Source organism: Sycon ciliatum, chromosome 1, assembly GCF_964019385.1.
Source record: "Sycon ciliatum chromosome 1, ocSycCili1.1, whole genome shotgun sequence".
Taxonomy (NCBI): domain Eukaryota; kingdom Metazoa; phylum Porifera; class Calcarea; order Leucosolenida; family Sycettidae; genus Sycon; species Sycon ciliatum.
In genome coordinates, this window is record NC_088643.1 from 21,213,849 (window position 1) to 21,235,696 (window position 21,848).

Consider the following 21,848-nt stretch of genomic DNA (forward strand, 5'->3'; position numbering starts at 1 on the left):
CAAGAGCGATGGTAATGTGTTATGAACGTTTTATTATCATTGTATGAAGTCCAAGAGACTTATGGCCGATGCACTCTCAAGTAAAGAGGCAATCATACGGAGTGAGCGCGAAGCTGAACAAGACAAGAGACGAGGACGACAGCTTCTGAGTGAGAACTATGTTTTCATGGTACATGGAGGGTTGGAAAACAAAAATATGCGAAAAGGAATCCGGAGGTTGCTTGTTATCGCATCAGCATTCACAAACACATACAAACAGCAAGCAGGCAAGAGTAACGGAAGCGAGACAAACCGAAGGCAGGACACGGCAGAGAATTTATTCGCTACAGCAATAACAACAGCATTTACAAGCTCGAGCACAGGCACATACACACATGCACCGACACACACAAATAGCTGTCTGCCCGAGTCTGGACGAGACAGGACAAACCTCTGGGCACATGAGACTAGATGAATCAAGGCAATGGGAAATAAAATCAAAATTGAAACCAAACCAGCAGAGGAAACACACACTGCTCATGCAAAGTGGTCTTCTCGGTCATATGTCATAACCTCTCCTTCCTCCAGACCACTGAAGTTGAGGAAGTGAGCTGGGCGGTGAGACTCGTGATAAAACTCCTTCGGGTTGGACAACTGCAGTTCGTAGCGCATAGTAGCCGAATGACGGACACCTGTTTGCGAGAATCAGTGAAGAAAACACCAAGCACACGTTTCGAGAGAGAAGCTGGGCTATGGCATACCGGAAACAGCTGGGTACTACACGGAGAAATCTAGAAACTGGAAAAGACACTGCTCTGACACGGGATCTATTGGTTCTGTCAAGTATGGCTTCCAGGATAGTTCAAAATCCCCCGTCGTCAGTAGGAGATATAGCGTTGAAAAGAACACAGGCAAATGTTACCAATCCTCCTATTGACACACACTGCTAGCTTTAAAAAAAAGGTAAAAATCAGTTGGCAGAGGTTGCAGAAACCCATTGAATTGAATACAACACACATCCTGTAGTGTATAAAACGCCCCAGAGCATGCGGCTGCTGCTTGGTACTGGCTACAACTGGTTTGCAGAATTAACACCTGCACATCATTTCTCAGGATGTAACCAGGTACATGTACGTCAAAGTACAGTGCTGCTCAATGAAATCCAGGCGTGGCACTCAAGTTTGCGCCTTGCACCATTTCGTAGCCCAGTGTTCGCAGGTCTAGGGCTGCGCAACGCCCGGCGTGTACAAGAGTGACGCGACTGGATTTCATTGAGCACTGCACTGTACATGCATGTATTCATTCAAGATGCAAGGTTGACCGGGCGCAACCGCAGTTTTCCGCACAGTCAGGTGCATTATTACATCACGAAAAAAATAGTAAAATCCTGAAAACGAGTCGCGACGGAGGTTGCCATGGAGGAAAAGCTATATTCTCATGCTACAACAACACGACAGCATTTCAAAAAGGGCACATTTCATTTGCATTTCAAAGTTTCCAGAAGTAATTTCCAGAAGGAGAAGTAAACTGCAGTGCACTTACCCATGAAATTGAAATTCCACGGTCCACCGGATGGCGTCATGAAGAAGCCGAGGAAGCGGTCAGACAGCAGCATCTGTACACGCTCATAATGCGACGGCATGTAGCCGTGTGGATTGCTGCTCGTGTCCTTGTTGGCTCGGCCCCACTCAAAGCCGGACGGTGTCAGCTTATACGCGGCCAGGGAGCAGGAGCCGGGCGTGAAGCTGCAAGTCATCATGATCGTCTTCTCGCCGTCCCAGGTCGGGTTGTCGGACATGACACGCGCATGCAGAGTGACGTCCTGCGGCGACAGCTGTGGCAGCTCGTTGGGCTGAGTGTGCACCCAGCCGAGTGGCTCAAGCTCCTACAAATGTCAAGTGCACACACACACACACGTTAGCAACAGCAAACCCACACTTCTTAGGTCAGTTTGGTGACAAAGAGTCTGAAGCAAGGGCATCTTGCTATACAAGTAGCAACACCATAGAGCATGGAAACCGCTCCACTGGCCTCACAAATTTGTCTCGAATTATCCTCACCCTGACACAGGTGTGAGACCAGCCTACGATTGCAGCAAGGCTACAGGCCCTCGTCTGCCCCCGCACACACGAAAGTGCACGCACATGTACACAATCATATGCTTGATGTACTCTCGGTAATGTTATACTATATATGTACATGTAGATGTGTGCACAGTGGACATACCTTGAGGTATTCGTGCTGCGGCAGCTGATTTGGCAAGTGGACCGTCTGCAAAACGATAAAGAGAAGAAGGAAAAAAGGAAGTGAGTTCTGACTTCCAAGAGTCCCAAAACACCAGTGATCAGTACATGATGGCAGACTAATACAGCAATAAAAAGTAACACTTTCTGAACGAATACAAAGTAAACCAGATTTAATCTTTAGAAACTGGGACAACTACACTTCCCAATAGGAATACAGGAGCTGGCATTGTACAAAGGACAAACCACTGGCATGCTCAACACCAGATTCCGCTCTATCGATGCTATACAGCCACGTAACCTATCAAACAACACCTAGACATTGATAATTTGATACAATACAAGTACAGGACACATTCGCTTATCCGCACACCCGTCATCCGAGTACAGTACACATTTGCTTATCCGTACACCCGTCATCCGAGGCTTCACTTATCCACAAGCTGCTCATGAACACACGGTCTATTGAAACGAATGCAGCAAAGGGCAGCCCTTGTTGTACTGCAAGTCTGTAGAACAATAATATGTTGATGTGTGCACATTGCGAAGTACGGATTTGACTTATCCACCTGCTTCACATGTCCGCACATCTTTTCGTGGACCCCGTGCCCTGAAGCGGGCAGATCAGCGAGGTGCTACAGTAGAAGGAAAGCAGCAAGCGTCGTCACTGACCTGGTGGGTTCCCCACTGCGGCACCATCACGATACAGCGCACCTCCTTCACCTGGGGATTGTCTGGTGGACTGATACCATACAGATAACCAGCGATCTACAACGAGACAGACACACAGGCCAACGGCAGAGCAACATAGCATTTCATTTCCGTGAGTAAATTCAAATTCGAATATCCTCCACATATTACGTAAGCAGGGGATGCTTTTACACGCACTACTCTCCAGTCTGCACACAGTCAGCAAGAGCCAATCCACTTTGTTCTCCAATGACTGTACAGGTTGCAGTTGAACTTGATAACCATATGCAAGCGCTGGACACATACCTGTGTTCGCAGATCTGAGATTGTGATGAACTTCTTGAGAATGTTCTTCGGCAGGACGTAGGTGAAGCCGGTCTCCTTGATGTCATCAGACGACACATAGATATGACCGGTTCGCAGATGAAGATTGGTGGCGGAGATGGCACGCACACGCCAGTCCGTCTTCGAGGCAAATGTGGCCGTCTCGTAGTTGGACGTGGTGGTCGAGATGATCTCGTCACCGTGTACGTTGACCGTACGCGTTGTCGTCGCCGTCAGCTGAGACTGCTCCTTGGTCTGCTTCTCAATTTCGGCGATCTGCTGTCGCTGCTGTGACGGCGCGGAGATCTCCATACCCAGGATGATGTCACGGATTTCAGACTGGGTCAGCGAGGCAACGTTGACACTGTGTGAAGATGAGCGACACAAGCGGACACATTAGATCTAGCAACATTCAGCACGTCATGCATTCAAACATTCAACAAGTAATACATCCAAGCATTCAACAGGTAATATATTCACACACCAGGGGGCATTCAGGTAATGCATTCAGCAGGCAATGCCTAGAGTCCTCACACGCTTGAGTGGTCCACTGGAACCAGTGCAATGCACAATGGGAACATGAACAAGACCCACATCATCGTCATCAATACTCACTTGTTCTTCTTGCCATAATCAGCCAAGATCAAGTCCTTCAGTGCCAACTGCAGAGCACATACAAATCAACAAAAAGACGGACACGGTTGCGGGCACTTGCGATAGCAATCATAACCGCACCATACGCACACAACAATCTGACACGGACGCATCCTAATGTATGATAGGTATGCTGCATACAGAACATTGGACAGGGAACATGGTGGACGTACCTCAACACGCATCCACTCCTCATCATTGAGTGTGGGCCAGATGTGATGGGACTCGGTAACTGTGGTCTTGTCCGGCTTCAGAATGACCTGTACAAACATGGCAGGAGCGTGTAGATACACATGACACAATGTGAACGACTGGAAATTGTTTACTGGCAAGAGAGAAATACACTGAATAGCACTCAAAAGCACATGCATTGGCACTTGATGTGCTGCATATACACATCTGACAGATTCATTCAAAGAAGATATAGACTGCCCTGTTAGAACAGAAAAATATGCTAGACCTAAAAGCATACATGCACACACAATCACATGCACATGCATACACGTACACACACACACACACACACACACAGAGGCAAGACTGACCTTGGTGCGCTCGTTATTGACATGAAGAGCACGCAGAATCAGGATCAAACGAGAGAAGGCCTACACACGAGAGAGAAAACAAGAGAATGGAGCGAACAAAAGATTGATGAATACGTATGGCTGGCACAATTCGAATGATGAACCTTGCGCCGAAGATCAAAGAAATCCAATTCAAATAGAACAAAAAGGGCACCAACACAGAGCACTAGCCAACTAGCCACATAAACATAACCGCTACTCCATACTTGAACAAGCATAAACATACACAGTGAATGTACGGGAAAGAGTCAGACAAGGCAGAACAAGGCAGAACAATGCATACCGTGTACGATGAGACGCTCTTCAGCCAGTCGTCGTAAAGATTGAACAGCACCATCTGCGGCTCAGTGGCCTTCAAAATCAAGTCACCGAGCTTCTCAACCTGGTTTGGTCAAAGACAACAGAGAGTGAACAGCAATACATGCAGCGTCACACCAAAAAATCACCACAGATAGAGGTGTTGTAAGGTTAGACATCCCCGTATCCGACTACACACACATTCCCGTAGTCAGGTAGCCCGACCTCGGCAAGATTCGATTTGACATGGTAGGCTCTATCAGGCTTGCCTTCCTCTCTAATCCCTGGATATTGTTCTTGTGTGTGTATGTGTGCGTGTGCATGTGTGTGTGTGTGCCTGTGTGAGAGGCTGAGACAATATTTACTGTAACGAACACAAGTCCATGCAGGGTACGAGCTAGCAAGGGTACACATTGAAGAACACGGCTGCTACTACACGACTTACCTTCAGACAGGCTTGGAAAGGAAGCTGCAGCTCGCTACCCTTGATGACAATGTTCGGGAAGTCCAGCAAGTGAACCTGTACATGTCACAGGAGCAGGAGGAACATAACGGCCATTGCAGAAAGGACTTTTGACAAGATGACATGAGCAAATCCACTGCTCTACACAACCTCGACTGATCACACTGTGCGTGTACGCCTTCCTGACGGACCTTTACAAGAAGATAGATCGCCATTTCGTCCTTTTTTATCGAAAAAATCAGCTGTGGAATGTTAAGGCCATAATAATATCTCCTGTTACTACAGGTGATCATAGCACGTGATGTACTAGCAGCAGAGTAGGGAATGGTACCACAGTACCCACACCAGCTCTGATCTAGACTATCATAACCTAAACCTCATCACTCACCTCAAGTGGATCCAACATAGCCTTTCTTGTCACGATGATCTGTTTAGGCTGCTCCTCTACTGGTAGAGATCGAATCAAGGCAGCGACTTCTTCAGCTGTCTTCCACTTTGCCAACTGTTGTTATCAGAATGTAGGCAAGAGTAGCACATGACACAGGATACTGGTTAGATATACTAGACACTATACAACCAGAGCATTTCGATGGTCAAAACGTTCGTCAATACGCCATAACATGAACAGAGATGGACAAAATCAAGGATAGTCCGGCATAACATTTAGTCTGAAAACTCCTGGGACGAAAAGACAAAATTAAAATCCCGATGAGTTTTTTCCGCTTACACAATAGGTCAGACAGGTCAAGAGAGAAACACAGGGGATTTCCCAACAAGCAAATGGACCGCAATAGGTGCTTCAGCTAAAACCGTGCTGACAGAGTTGTGCGTTGCAGATCTAGGAAGACTACTGGAAAGGGTAAAAGATTGAGTACTCCGCTCCTGCTCTTGTAGTAGATGAGCACTCTCGTGTGGGGTAGTGCCTTTGCTGTTTGCATTATGGAGAGCTCACTGGCTTGTCAGTGTGAGCACTCTGGCAAGGTTGAACGTCATTTTCTCTGTGCTACACTGATGAGTTCTGTCCGCAGATTGAGAAAAGGGTTAAAAAGAAGAAGAAGAAGAAGGTGTCTTACCTGACTGAGACGCTTCTGTCCCGCCCAGACCTTGGTGTGAATGATCTTCAGGAAGAGCTGTCCAGTGCGAGGGTTGAAGATGAAGATGGCGCCGTTGATCGGCTTAGTCGTCAAGTTACCTTCAAATGTCTACACGTGCGCAAGCAAGCAAGAATCAGCAGAAAGAGGACGCAGTGCATGAGATCATAGCTATGGTATCATGTCAAGTTCTTCCTTGAAGAAACAACCCAGGGGAACACACTAAGATATCATCAATGCCCTTCTGGCCAAGGGAATTGCACAGCAATTCGTTATGCACAATGCAGGTATAACAGTCGCACACTTATCAACAACATGACCGCCTGTGGATATAGGAGTCATTTTTACCCCACACGCTGAGTGGAGGCAACACAGAGACACATGTGAGCAAGACAGCACCCAGTGCCGTACCTTGTGAATGGTTACACGGTACACGTTCGTGTCGTCGACAAACCAGATGATCTGGTTGGAGAAGAGCTCGCCGTAGTTCTGCGACGACAGGTACGGCTCAGTGGGCTCGGAGCTGTAGAGCTGCAGGGCCTTGCGGATGCGCTCACGCAGCACGTACAGCGCAGGGTTGGCCTTCATGATCTTGGCCAGCGCCTGCTGGATGAGCACCTTCATACCCGGGAACCAGTGGCCAAACGCGCTGTACAGGTTGTAGGCCAGGTCAAACGCAATCAGCACACCAGTCGGGCTCGGGTAGATACTCATGTTGTCGGTGGTATAGTCCAGGAACTTGGCCCTGGCGTAGCGCTCAATGTCGTGCGAGTCGTAGTCGCCCCATCGCAGCTGAACGTCCACCCAGTACTTCTGAGTTGATGTGCTGTCCATCGTGTCCCTATTCAAACACACACACACACACACACATATTACAGTGCCAGCTGTTATACACCCCCCGGCCTCGCTTCCTTCAGACTACGGGCCATGATCACGACATTGCTCTGCCTCACACTCCCCTTGTAAAAACATCTCCAAGTCAAGCCCATTGTTATTCCAGTTCAGGTAAGAAAACTAGAGCAGTATTACGCAACCCGGTAGAACAACTGGTTCTGAACTATCAGAAATGTATTACCGTACGAATCTACAGCATCTTTTGTTCGGCCACACAGATGTATTACCAAACACATGGAATAACACAAACAGTATGTGGCGGTTAAGAGCTAGCTGCAAGTGTGTTGCTAAGGGTGTCACTTCACTACTTGGATGCCCTATGAATTAGCCTGGTCCATGCCAATCCCATGTACAAGTCCAAGCTTACTTGGTGTCGGCGATGAGCGATGGCTTAGAGACATTCCAACGGTACGAAGCAAAGAGCAGAATGTCTGCACAGGAGCTGTTCATCTTGTAGGACTTTCTCGGATGGATTGTCTCCTTTTGGACTGTGTTGATCTCTAAGGCGTCCAGTTCATTGTCAAATACCTGCAAATGATAACATGGATACAGAGAGAACATGAAATATACACAGTGCAGATGGTGACATCCAATTTATCTCTGTCTCCTGTATCCACCCCCCCCCCCCCACACACACACACATGTGCACCAAACAAGAAAAAAAGGAATAATACCAGTGCACACACAGACACAGACAGACAAACAGACACACAGATGGAATCATACCTGACACAAGTCCATCACGATGCTCTCGTGAACCTTCTGCCACAAATGAGCACGGAAGATCTGAATGAGGGAAATCTTCAGCGTTGGAATCTTGCCGTGCATGAAGATACCAGTCAAGTCGAGCTGTACTTGGAAACCAACGTACACCTGGATAAAGACGCACAAGCACACATTTCAGAAGTACCATTACATACCATTCTAAAGGGCTTGACAAGGATCACACGATGGTATGCAGATTTCAATGTTAAGTAGAGGAAGTAGGTGTGGCAGAAAGAGATGAAAGGGTTACAGCTGACTTCACACGTAAAAGCTCTACAAACCTCATAAATACAGCCCAATAATCTCATGAACAACAGTACAGTCAGGATTAAGCAACAGATCGAGCCAAGACAATACACATACGTTGGCTCTGTTGATAGTGGGTGACCACCAGAGTGTGAAGCGGCGGTTCGGGATCTGATTCAGACCAGACCTCTGGGCATTGGTCAGCTTCTTGTACTTCATGGACTCCTCAAATGTGCTGGACTTCTCCCAGAAGAGACCCTCCCAGGTTGGGAAGTAGGTGCCCTTGAAGAGCGTGTGCTCAAGGATACCTTCCACGCCACCCAGGGCTTGGATCATGTCCGAGCGGTAGTTGTTCAAGTTCCATAGCTTGCCGTCGTGACGCTGGTGAGTCCACCAGAACGAGATGTGCTTGCATTGCTGTACTCACCATGGACACAGACACACGCACAGACACGCAATTCAAGGCAGTGACAACGAGTAATGTCAGAGGGGGGGCACAACATCACATTAATATGGTTGCGGAGCTGAAACTATGTACGAGGAGAAAAAGATTTGCCATTGCCGCACATCAAAGTAGGGAGGGAGAAAGAATACATGCATGCCATGGGTGTGTGATGGAGCCTAAGCGAATGAGACTCACATTGAACTGCTTGAATTCACAGCGCACACGCCATCCCTTGTCATACGCCAGGGTGTGCCGGTCCTTCTGGAACAGAGTGTTGATACGTGGAATACCACGGTCCCAGGAGTCTTCCAGATCCTCAAGAGTAAGACGTCTACACAAGGCAAAACAAGAGAAGAACATAGGCATCAGCCAGTAGAACACATAGTATAATGACGATGTGGATACTAGGAAACCGATCATTGTAGGAACAACCCCAGCATTCCGATCACAAGTACATAAGGCATGTGCTGCAAATAGCACCAAACGTCTGAACCTCACAACATTGGCAAGCATGACGGAAATCCAATGACATTGTTGTGTCCTGTTGAAACCCATAGTAACTATGCGATGTACAGAGGACACTATACCTAGGGTACGGATATGACACCACCACTTCTCTCTTCCTCACCTGTTCTGTGCATTGGCATCTTTCCTCTTGAGAGCGTACTCGGCCCAGACACGCTGCGAGTCGATGAACTCGGCCTCCCAAGCCTGAATGTAGCGGTACAGATTGGGAATCAGCTGGTCCTGCTCGTGGCTGAGACCAGAGCGGAAGTGAGTGATGCCTGTGTCCGTCTGTTTGCACCATCTACACACAAACATAAAGCAGAATGGGTGCAAATCAATACACTGGACACTGTGCCGGGAAACAAAGCACCGGACTGTCTGCATGTAGCACAAACAGAGAACAACCTGCAGAACACATAGAACACACACCCTCCAATATATTCACAACGAGGCAAACACACTGGAGTACATAATACGCAAACATACCTAAGATCAGACTGAGGAATGAGCACATGTCCCATGGACAACATGCCAAGACCACCGAGTTCCTTGGGTGTGTAGAAGACCACTGGCGGGAAACGACTGGGCATCTTACTGTTCAAACCAATCTTCACACGCGTTTGGATCTAAGCACAAAAAGGAGGGAGAAACAAAGGGTAACGTTAATCATAATACAATGGTAAAGAATCTCTTGACCAGAGCAGTATGGATTTCGAGAACTTCCCGAACTGAGCAAAGGGACCCTAAGTGTGGATTTCGAGAACTTCCCGAACTGAGCAAAGGGACCCTAGGTGTGCAACCATTGTGCACAGTAAATGTGTGCTTCAAGTATATCTGATCATCAACCACCAATCCATTCTTCCAGCACGCATGGAAGACGCAGGAACACAGAGAAAGCCAACCAGAATCAAAACAATGGGTGTTGAAATTTTGCGCTTGGCAGTTGATTCTGACCTTGTTCTCACACTTGACCAGCAAGTCGAGAAGTTCCTGAGTGTTGACAACGGCCTCACGGAAGTATGTCATCAAGCCAATGAGAGCCGTGTTCCACTTGTTGATGATCTACAAGCAAAACACCAAAAGCACAGCAGAGAATGCCATATAGATGAAGTTCTACTCAACCGAGGTCGACATCACGGAGAAGTTGGGAGAACACGTCGATGCAGAAAGTGGTAACTGTTGCACTTGAGCAAGGATAACAATGCATACATTGCTATCTGATTCACTGGTTGTGGACAACACAGCACTGTGAGATTCTAATAAGAAAAAGAGGATACTCGCAATTGCTCGCAGCCGGAACTGACCTTAGTGAACGTCGTTGATCCGGATGCCATCAGAATCTGACGGATACGGTTGTGGAAGCTACCAATGTGCTCCTCTTCCACACGCAGGTAGCACGTCGCCGTACGTTCTTTGGTGACCTCGTTCTGCAAATGCCAGACGCCGTCACGTGTGGCCACCTCCTCAAACGGTGCGCGCATCTTCGGCAAAATGCGGCACTCAAAGCCCGACATGTTGAAAAGCAAGTTGGGGTTGTCCTTGCTGTAGACACTGACAAAGCTGTTATCCCACAGCAGTGTGGTGATGGAGCGGGGCAAGCGGTTCTTCATGTCCCAGAAGACAGCACGGCCACTGCAAACACCCACACGGAAGCAGAATGAAAGCCATCAAAAAAAACTCCGGCAGTAAAACGATGGCATGTCGCAACACAGACCTTGCCAAAACACTATAGTGCAAGCTAGAGTACACAGGAATCAATGTGTAAAAGTGTATGAAAAGAACACTACACATAAACAACACTGCAACATATAAACACAAGTGGCATCCACGGCAAAATCTTACAGGTTGACGTCGTGCTTCATCAGGCGCATGCGTGCATCTCGGGGCCAGCACTTCTTGTTGTTGTAGCCGACGATGTTCTCATTGTTTGGATCGGGATGCTCGGTCAGGAAACGCTGGATCAGGTCACGGGACTCATCGGCAGAGAACCTACACAATAACACAGATGACAAAGTGTACATCCATTCACGACAACAATCACATGATGACACTATAATATTGCGACACAACGCAGGTCATGACATGTAGTATGAAACACCCACCCACACACGCCCACACGTACAGTTATGGTCTGCGACCATCGTTGACATGCTCACCTGAAGTACATGTAGATCTTGTCAACATATCGGCAGTACAGACGAATAGGATGGCTGGTTTCAGTTGGTACATCCTGAACAAAATCGTAGAGACATGAAGACAGAGTTTAACTCGAGGAACAGATAGGATCAGCGGAGGAGCTTAGCAACACGAATACGAGATAAAGAGCCAGTGTCAACATGTTCCATATCCATCATGACACGCTGACACTAGACTTGTCTATCATACACGAGCTCATATCCCCACTGAGTTTCTGATAGAAACATGTACAAACAAGCACATACGGTGCACCTACCTGGAACGTCAAGAAGTCGTTGGGCAGCTGCGGAGGGCCGGCCATTTCGCTGGCACGCTGCAGACCCAGCAGCAGCAGGTCCAGCACCAAGCCGTAGTACTGCGTGATGAAAGTGGCAAACTGCAGACCACGCAGGATACCGTAAGAGTTGGTGTGGTTCATGTCCTTGTAGGTGATGACCACGTTGTTCTTGGCCGTCATGTAGTCAGCAATGTTGTGATCCACGATCAGACGCAGCAGTCGGTTCATCAGCGTCAAGTCGATCTTCTCGTACATCTTGTCAAACTTGCTCTGCAGCAGAACGTTGCATTCGCCCTCATTGTATTCCCACACCTCCTGCAAGTTGTTGATGCCTGTAGTAAAGCAATGGTTGGACAGCACACGTAGTAGTCACTGTGAGCAATATATCAAAATAGGAAGAACAGACCACCGCACCACAAAGCACACAAACATGCAACGGAGAAGTCTAGAAACAAAAACGGTCAGGCTTCTGGAACGTTCAAACATAACACACTCACCCACCACACACACCGAAAAGACAAGGTGCTACACCATAACTGCTAGTATCCTGTCTCGAAGTCAATCCTTACCATTGCACCACTTGTAGACTAGCAGTGGAGGAGGCTCGGAATCGCCCGGCTTGATCCACGGTGGGAACAAACGCCGCTTGTCTGCTTCGTACCAGAGATACTGGTCCAGGTAGGCATCGGTGATCTTCTCCAGTGGCTCCACATCATACGCAGGAACAATGTGGCTGTACAGATCCATGAACTCTATGCCAACCTGAGGCACAAACACGCACGAACACCAGGAACACATATCAGTTTGTATTGTCATCGTTGTGTGTACCAATTATCAGTACACAAAACAATGCATGTGCGTGCACATTGTCAAGCCTGATGTATACATGTCATCAATTACGAAACCTAGTAAGATTTCAAAATAGGTTGATGCAATCGAGGTTGATTAGTCTGGAAATCCAGGATATTTCATGAAGCAGACGACATGTTTTGCTTTGACAAGAGCGGCAGTAAATAGCCAACAACGCTGCAGAACAGAGTCTCAGACAAAGCCCACTTGGACTTCAACCTTACCTCCTTGAAAGCACGCTGTGTGAGGAGGTGACGCTTGATACGGGACAACGCCTCGTGAGGGTTGTCGTACGCCTGCTCAATAAGTGCCAGCTCTTCACGCTGCGACTGATTAAGACGACTCTGGACACTGTACAGGAACAACGCAAGGCAACACAGCATGTGACAATGACAAAAACAAACAAGGACAACATGTACTGCACAACATCATACACGATCCTTGAAAGCGGACACATGAGACTTTAGAAATCAGGGGCATCAGGTACAAGTGTAAGGCAATATGGATTGATTTTAGCTGACGGAGATGTCCATTAGCATGACGAAGAAAGACTCACGCACAAAATACCATGCACATGAGAGAGGAGCTGAGGGAGAGACAAAAAGCTCACTTGAGTCACTTCATGGCTAGAGTGGTGTCCTACAATGGAGACATCAACAGGAGCAGGCCAAAGCAGCTTGGAAGCAACTACTTACTGGTATGCCTCTTTGAGACGTTCCAAGCAGAGAATGAGCAGCTTGGTGTCATGCTTGTAGGAGAGCGGCGGGAAAGGGATTGGCGAGAAGCGCCGGCTTTCCAGCCAGTGGACCATGGTGGTGAAGATGGCGACGGCTTCCTCGGCGGACACATACGGACCGTCCTTCAAGTAGTTGTGCTGTCGCTCCTGCTCGGCCTTCAGGTAGAGACGGGTCAGACGTCCCAGGTTCTTCTTGCACACCGTCTTGTCAACCTGCATGCCAATGCATTAACACCGCCAAGAGGATATAGGAATTAAGAGGCACATAGCACAACCCCGTGCGAATAAGAACATATTTTTCTACTCTAAAATTCTCTACCCGTGCATATAAGAACATATTTTTCTATTCTAAAATTCTCTAAAATTCTTTGTTTTGCTAAACTACTAAAAGGCTGTTTCGGTGATTTCAGTCCTGCACAGTGAAAAAGACTACTCAAAAAGAGATTTCAAATAGAATGCAGAAAACCAGCTGCACAGTGGGCACTTGTACCTAACTCGTAGCTGTTTTCTCAAAAGCAATACGGTCATGACAGGGAAAAACACAACACTTCATCACACATCGCCGAACAGCCACCACAACGAAGAATGCAGACGCATATTGGTAACACCATGAACAACTACTGCCCGTCACTACCACTTACAGTTGCACCACGGCGGATACGCTCACGGTTGTAGTGAGATGTGTTTGTCCACCAGTCTGCTTTCGACTTGACGTACCGCAGGATCATGTTCTCGATAGGTGTCGGCAGACCGGGTACCTTGGCAATGCGAACAAAAACGAAAAGGACATAAAATCACAGTTCGATAACAGTGTATGTAACAATCCAGCGGGGATACACCAGAGGTAGAGAAGAGTACTCACAGTGACAAAATCACACGAAAATGTGGAGCCCAATATGCGTTTCTCTTCTATTTTCGACACACTAATGCTTCAGAATAAACACCAAGCAATTCATTAGCTGCAACTGCACATCCCCACCTCTGGGGCAAAAAGCAACGACAGATCTGTGCAAAGGCGAGGAGGGGTACAAGTCCATGATAGGCGGGCCCATGGAACATGACATGAAAAACCCAGACGGTCATCACCAAAGAAATCTGATCTAGTGCTCTACTGAACGTACAGGTTGGTTAGATTTCTTTGGCGACAAGTGTACTGGACGAATAGTCTCGGCCACTCAAACCTGGCAATAGATAGGTACTAGTAAGCGAAAACAGCAACCGAGTCTCACCTTCCACGGAATATTCGCCTTCCAGCAACGCCACGCCTCGCTCAAGTGCTGCAAGATTGTCTTGGCCTTGTTCTGCTTGATTCCTTCTGGCATCATGTCCAAGATGTCATGCATAACCTAGACATGGCAGACAAGGGAAACACTTGACCAAGTCAACAACAGTCATACCGGCAGGTTGTTCAGAGCTAACCGTACATTGGGGAGATGAAATGAATGTACAAAGCACTTCTCTCCTGTGCAGAGTACAAGAGTCACTAAGCAAGCATTCAATGCAATACAATGCAAACCGTCAACCTCTTTACTATCACTCACTGGAAGTTGAAACATGATTGCAGCCGAGTGTCAGTGAAGTTCGGATTGCGCTACAACTGCAAGTTCACCACACAACATGTCAGGGCAAGGACTTACAGCTGCGCGAAGTTCCAGGTCAAAGTGACTCTCCACACGCTGCTTGGTGACGGTCTTGGCAACACCCTTGCTGTGACGACCCTCGAACTGACGCGAAAGCAGGTTGCCCAGCCAACGCTCCAGCAACGGTACAATACCGCGGGTGAAGAAGACCCAGACACGCCAGCCAGGCGCCCACACTCCACAGCCGGGACCCTTTCCCACAGGACCCTGAGTGCACAGACAGCACAAGAGGTGAAAGCAGTACGGTCCAACTTCAACAAAAGAAAACCATATACATACACACAGAGGAGATCGCCCATTCCTACTATTACGCTAACCTGACACCTAAGCTTCCCTTCAGTACTCATATTATGAATGCAAGTTCACAATGGCCAAACAAACTCAGAGATGTGTACGAAACAGGGTATATTTCCATGCTGAGCTTCACTAATCTTCACACTGCACCCTGGTCATAGAACTGATAGAAGTGGCCACATGCAGTTCAGGCATCTTACCGTGTTGAATCGGTAGTAGATGAGATGCTTCAGATCCTTGCACATGCGGATCTGTCTCATGAGCTTGTACTTGTAACGATACATACCAGTCAGCTGGCCGACGTGAGCGAAGATATACTGAAGACCATCTGACAACTGCACACATACACACACACACACACACACACACACACACACACACACACGCACGCACACACGTACACATGCATGCGTAGAACATGCACGCGTACACATGCACACCACACACACACACACAAACACAAAGAAAGAAAGAATGAGGCAAAGCAGAGTACAACAGCAGTGAACTGGTAGCCACCACGAAAAGGCACACATCCAAAGCCATACAACACCAATGCCACACTTGTCTTTCCATAGCTACAATTCAAGAAAGCCTTCACTATTACACTAAGCTCAGACTAGAGTTGCACCCACCTGAAAAGCATCCAAGTTGCCAAGGCGATACTGGACATGCGAGTCAACAACGAGCTTGGTCAGACGCAAGATCTCACGACACAAATGGAAGGCGTTTCCGAAACGCGACTTCTTTCTTTCTTTGGTGGTGAGCGTCTTGGTTGGCTTCAGGTTGAAATTGTAGTCCAGATGCAAGTAGTTGAGACTCTTTCGGTGAATGAGCAAGTTGAGCATGTTGTAGCCCTGTCGGCACACCTGCAGACCAGCCTCGACCCAGTCAAGCTTAGTCGACTGGAAGAACTTTGTCGACAAGAACGAACGGAATAAATACCTGCAAGATGCGGACACACAGGCACAGCAAGTACTTAAAAGAAAGCCAGAATACAAGCAACTTTCCAACGGACACACCTACCCCACCACCAATTACATACGAAATGAGAGAAAGTCAAGGATCAAGAAATGAACAAGCTACCATGCAACCAGCGGCACATTAATTAACAGCACATTAACAACACGATAAAAATCAAAAAGACCGTGAGCCTGCGTGGCCAACAGGACACAACTCTCTCATCAACTTACCGCTTCTTGAGGCCCTTTGGCTTTCTGCGCTTCAATGCATTGAGAACGTAGCACTTCAACAGTTTCTGATAGGAGACGCGCACTTTTACTGGCTGTCCCGGGGGACAATGTTCACGATACCTAAGGAAGAGCACAACACAGAGTGCAAGACGATGAACGCTGACTAATCCAAGAAGTAGCCGCACATCACTAAGTTTTAGGGCAGTATCCATCAGGCACTACAAGCAAGATGCTCCCCATAGGCTGGTGAATAGCAAGCCTCAAGGCAGGATTAACAACCCAGATGCCTACTTGTACAAGCACAGAAAACACTCTCTAGCTTACCAGTCATTCACCAGGGGAATGTCAATGGCACGACGTGTGCGACCGCAGCGCAGGTTGAATGGGCGAGGAGCCCACAGCAAAGCAATGCCTGCAAACACAACATAGCAACAATAATAATGTGTGCCTTGTGAACAATATATTATAATTATATTATAATAGCAATACTGCAACCGTATGGTGATAATGTTATTTCGAGCTGTAAAGCAGTTATAAAAAGCAGGTTAAATTGCAAAGAGAACGAGCACCGCAGCCATATCCTTACCGTTGGCTGTGTTATCCGTGTAGAGTGGGTAGTCACCAAGGAATGGCTCGACGAAATCGGGCAGGACAAACTCCTCGTTCTCATCGGGTTGTGGCTCCACAAACTGCAACAAGCACACAGTTGTCAATGCCGGTGCTATGTTACTGCAACAGGACTGCTCAACAACTAATGGGCAATCACTATAGTGCGTTTCAAAAGTCCAGACCTCTGGTTTCAAAAAACCGTTAGGACAGCATCTATACCACACAAAATCTGTGATCACTTTGTGCATACAATTTTCGAAATTGGGCGTCTGTTATCCGATCGCTTAGAAATTTGTATGAGAAAAATTGCGTGAGCTGCCTGAGTAATATTCTGAAGAAATTTCTCAAAAAGCTCAAACCAAATTTGAATTACTCAAAAAAGTCTAGAGGTCTATACCTTTGAAACGCACTGCATGTATAAAGTTTGCTTGGACACGAAAAAGCAATCATACTCAAGAAAAAAATTAGCTTCAGGCTTCTCACAAGCAACATTTTTGAAGTTTCCATAGAAAACAGCAACAGCAACAACGACAGGAGCAGCAGCAGCAGGCATGCATGCATGCATGCATAATGCTGAGCCCGAGCCACAACGCTCACCTTCAGATCACCACGCTGCGCTATCGGATTGATCAGCGGATCAAAGTAAAATGCGGGCAAGTCGGGATCCTCAGTCTTGATGAAGACCACATTTGGCTCGTGGTACCAGGACAGGTGCACCTTGTGTGGCAAGCTGTTGTACAGGTACGGGAAAGCAATCCTGTACTCCGTCCGGATGGGCTGGCGAATGATAATCTTGTTGATGTCGTTGAACTCGTTCCAGTCCTCATCCCTGCATCACCAAGCAAGCACAAAAGTTGACAAATATACAGAAAATCAGACACACACACACAAACATGTTTGCAGCGCTACAGAAATAAATAACCTAAAACTAAGTACAAGATCTCAGTCAGCATAGATCAACTTCACCAGACCATGACATAATAATAATATTAGAGTGGTGCGTTGATTTCAATCCAAGAATGGAAACAACGAACAATAACCTTTGACTTACAGAAGGTTTTCGCGCACCAGTGGCTCGAACTTGGGCCCACCGGGAACGGCTTGGTTCAGTGCCTTTGACGTGAAGAACGACTTCATGTCAAACAAGTAGAAGTAGTTGCTGTCCACCAGATCTGTCAGCAACTGGCCGGCAAGACGGTAGAGATTGGACATCACTGGCAGTGTTATGTTCCACCTCCTGTATGTTGATCCGTTCACCATCCTGTGACAGGGCAACAAGCAACACCAAGAACCTGAGTTGAGCAATGCCTTTCAAGTCAAGTCAGATAGGTTAGTGAAGACCATAGGGATATGAGAATACTAAATTTGGCTCACATAACGAACTTGCCCGCCACAATCACACAGTGAAGAACACACACACACACACACACACACACACACCTTTGACCTTTGACGCCCATCGCCGGAGGCGATGATAGCAATGCTACGGCAGATGCCATGGCAACTTGTGCTGGGATTGCACCATTCAACAGCTTGCAAGGCTGAAGAATTGACCGTCACTATTCAGCCTGGTCTACTCCATACAGCTATTTGAAGTGACTTTTTCTGGCCAGTGAATCCCTATCACACACACGCACGCACGCACGCACGCACACACACACACACATGCGCAAACACGCACACACACACACACACACACACACACACACACACACACACATCTATAATTTCATGAAGGCCGGCAGGGTCTTACGACCACCATTGCACAACCACAGTTCCACTTACTTCGTGTCCACCAGAGGTTTGTGGTCATAGAACCACTCACACACGGCAGCATCCTCATCCTCGTCGAGCTCAATCTGAATGGGCTCTAGTGGCTCCACATCCAGAATGTTGTCAGCATAATCAAGCGCCATTTCCTCGTCGTCAAACGGCGGGAAGCGCATCCTCTTAAAGTGGCGACGGTCGCGCTTCTCACGCCTCATCATCACCCACATGGTTCTACGGAGGAGCGGCAAAGAAAACGAAAAAGCAATGAAACGATGGACCAAAGAACATTATGGCTGCAGATAATATCACGTGAATGCACAGAGACAACAGACAGCTGCACATGTAGCGAGATAATAAAACGTGAATGCATTGCACAGACTCACAAATGCACACAGTACACAGTACACTACTTACCCCCACTGGGCAATGTAAATTGGCTCGACAACGAACGGGATCTCGTTGACAAACGTGATGGCGCCGGTGATGTGGTAGATGACCTTGACATCGCGGATCTGCTCCCATGGCATGGGCATGTTCTCAAGCAGCTTGAGAATGGCGTGAGGCATGTACTTCAAGGCACTGCAATCAAGACACGAGAACACCAGCAACACTTATACATCAGCAACACGGCGTTACACAAGCTATGGCATCGAGTCAAACTACAAACTACAGTAAGTGGCCGCCTTAGATAGTACTTGACATCACACAAGCGCAAACCTCAACACCACACCGCACATACAGGCTGCTCAGTATGCTTACCCGAGATAGACACGCTTGTCGTGGCGAAACTTGCGGTTGGTCATATCGCCGTGGTCGCGCACAATCTTTCGAATGTGCTCTGGCGGCATGTCCTCCTTCTGAGCTTCGACAAAGCCAAACTTTCTCTTCTCGGCATAGCGCTTTCCTTGCAACTGCTGCCATTTCTTGGCTGCAAATCGCCAAGAGCACAAGTAGAGATTGTACAGAGTTAAAGGGATATCAATAGGCAATGATCGTGTATGACCGTTTTTAGTGAGCAGAGTAGAAAAATAGCACTCCTTTACAGAACACCACTCAGGTTACGCGAGTGGTCAGCATGGCCAAGGCAGATATTCGGACTGTGCCCACGCTGGCCTCCGTTGTACTTGTACTTAGTACGAAACGTACTACACGTGATGTGGGTTTTGGCCATCGGAGACCCCATATGCAGAGTTGCACACTCTTGGGAGCTTATTTACTCTTGTTATTAACAGCAATTTGACAATGGACCATTTGAATTTGGGGGAGAATCGGTCTTCTCCACTCACAAATCCAAACTCTTTTGCACAATCTGCTTCGAGTCGGCTTTGGATTCGAGTTGGACAATTATTTGTATTACAGTGTATTATGATCATGTGTGTGTGTGTGTGTGTGTGTGTGTGTGTGTGTGTGTAAATGTCCATTATTCGCCCCTGTTTTAGCATAGATGTGATAGATACACACAGAAAAGTGATACTGTAGAATTGCAGCGCTAGCACTTCGTGAAGTACCGTTTCAAACGGCAGAAAACTGCAACAATTAACTGTCCCAATCTGGTCTCAGATAGTGGCACAATTTATTGTTATGCTGTAACCCGAAGTTTGAAATAGGACCATGCGGCAGCTGGTGACAAGTGGTCAACGCGCTAACAAGTCGCATCAGCATTCAAATCAGAGCCATGCGGCAGCGGGTGAAGACGCACCAGTATTTGAATCACGGTAACCTTTGAATCATACAATAAACTGTATCTCACCCCTTTGTTGTTGTATACTTGGCGCCTCACGTATAGCTTTGCGTACACATCATTAACGAACGTGGTTATATACAATAACTGGTGTTGTACCTTGTAACTGGCACTAACGACTAGCTACCGCTGGTGCCTTCTAGATACTTGCCGTTGACACACTAGCTGCTCACTTTCCTATATTCTACCTCTTTATCCCGCCTTCTGTACTCCCTTTATCCCGTGATGACTAGGGAGTACGAGTACGTAATGTATTTTCCTCACGGTATAAATCCCTGGGTTTGACTAGCATTCGTCCTTGCTCCTGCACTGGCTTCCCTACCTCTTCCATCTTTCTCTATTCCTCCTCTTAACTTTAAAAGGTATGTCCTTCGCCATGGAACTCGTGGTGGATTGGTGAGGGAGGGTGTACGTATCTTGTGCACTGGGGATTCTGGGCCTCGTTCACACTTTGTGGCGGTCCTATTAGTGTTGCTTGCAACACAGGCTTTTGACTGCCCCTCGAGGTCGGGTCATATTTACGATACAAATTTAGGCTTTCGGAGGGGTGGAATGACTTACAATCTCCTACGAGACATACAGGTAATGAAGTATAGCACTCTGATACATGAATGTAATCTTGTCAGGATTGCAGTGAATTCTTTCTCTCGCCTTACTGTGTGGATAAGCTCTGCCTTGAAGGATAGAGTGCTCTTCATACAGTGGAGAACTCTGCCACTTTCATGAGTGGAATCATGAATATTCATATGTTTGAGGGGGTTAAAAACGGGAAATCTCTGAAGGAAATTTGACTGTCACCGTCAGGACTCGAACCAGAGACCCTCGCTTACGGCCAGCGATGCGATGTTCTGGAATGTTCATATTTTCATCTGGAGAATGTGCAATCGTCATGAACATGATTGCATTCTCGCCAATTTGTTCAAGAGTATATTCAATAATTAAATTCTACGAACAATATTGACGAATACACCACAAATCATGTAACGGATAAACTCTACACTGTCTTCTTCTCCTCGCTAAAATTCTTATGAACTTGACAGATCATGAAAAGAGAAAAGATATAGTAGAATTTTACCTTTCTCTTCGAGTTGAGCTTCACTGAGGGGCCTAGGCGGCGGTGGCACACCTTGAGCGGGTCCATATGGTGAAGCCATCTCCCTCGTTTGCCCTTCGGGGCAAAGTCTGATAAGAAAAATTCAGCACTGGAGCAGTAGGTCAAGGACACCTAATGATGAAAAATCTCAGGTCATCCGCCATGCACATGCATCCACAGCTACATTCTCTTCACAAAGTCAAAGATTTTTTTCGGATCGAACTTCCCGTGAAGAAATCGCAACATCGCAACTACGCAAGCTCTCTTTTCT

The 21,848-nt window shown here is 47.3% G+C and overlaps 1 protein-coding gene across 1 annotated transcript; it reads right to left on the minus strand.

Moving 5' to 3' along the window:
- Positions 1 to 12: 12 nt before the first annotated feature.
- LOC135817717 (pre-mRNA-processing-splicing factor 8) lies at positions 13 to 21,775 on the minus strand. Its single transcript, XM_065330955.1, has 41 exons — positions 21,560 to 21,775; positions 19,503 to 19,671; positions 19,158 to 19,322; positions 18,759 to 18,974; positions 18,025 to 18,234; positions 17,571 to 17,802; positions 16,951 to 17,053; positions 16,689 to 16,776; positions 16,365 to 16,484; positions 15,807 to 16,116; positions 15,375 to 15,509; positions 14,878 to 15,087; positions 14,470 to 14,586; positions 13,882 to 13,998; positions 13,200 to 13,453; positions 12,729 to 12,855; positions 12,225 to 12,417; positions 11,635 to 11,987; positions 11,339 to 11,412; positions 11,025 to 11,171; positions 10,487 to 10,814; positions 10,137 to 10,244; positions 9,669 to 9,808; positions 9,304 to 9,483; positions 8,871 to 9,006; positions 8,348 to 8,647; positions 7,946 to 8,092; positions 7,587 to 7,747; positions 6,737 to 7,166; positions 6,308 to 6,436; positions 5,623 to 5,736; positions 5,217 to 5,291; positions 4,758 to 4,856; positions 4,436 to 4,495; positions 4,064 to 4,150; positions 3,852 to 3,898; positions 3,219 to 3,600; positions 2,895 to 2,990; positions 2,206 to 2,250; positions 1,522 to 1,864; positions 13 to 671 (listed from the first exon to the last, which is right to left on the minus strand). Exons 1-41 carry the CDS (start codon positions 21,636 to 21,638, stop codon positions 517 to 519), a joined length of 6,981 nt encoding a protein of 2,326 aa, XP_065187027.1. The 5' UTR covers positions 21,639 to 21,775; the 3' UTR covers positions 13 to 516.
- Positions 21,776 to 21,848: the final 73 nt, after the last annotated feature.

What these genes read in the sequence shown, in the direction of transcription:
- LOC135817717 (XM_065330955.1), bottom strand. Translation starts at nt 21,638, where the DNA reads ATGGCTTCACCATATGGACCCGCTCAAGGTGTGCCACCGCCGCCTAGG. An exon ending in AGTCTACAAGTGGTGCAATG is followed by an intron (nt 11,988 to 12,224) that starts GTAAGGATTGAC and finishes GCTTTACTACAG; the next exon opens with GCATCAACAACTTGCAGGAG. An exon ending in CGCAGTGGGGAACCCACCAG is followed by an intron (nt 2,251 to 2,894) that starts GTCAGTGACGAC and finishes ATCGTTTTGCAG; the next exon opens with ACGGTCCACTTGCCAAATCA.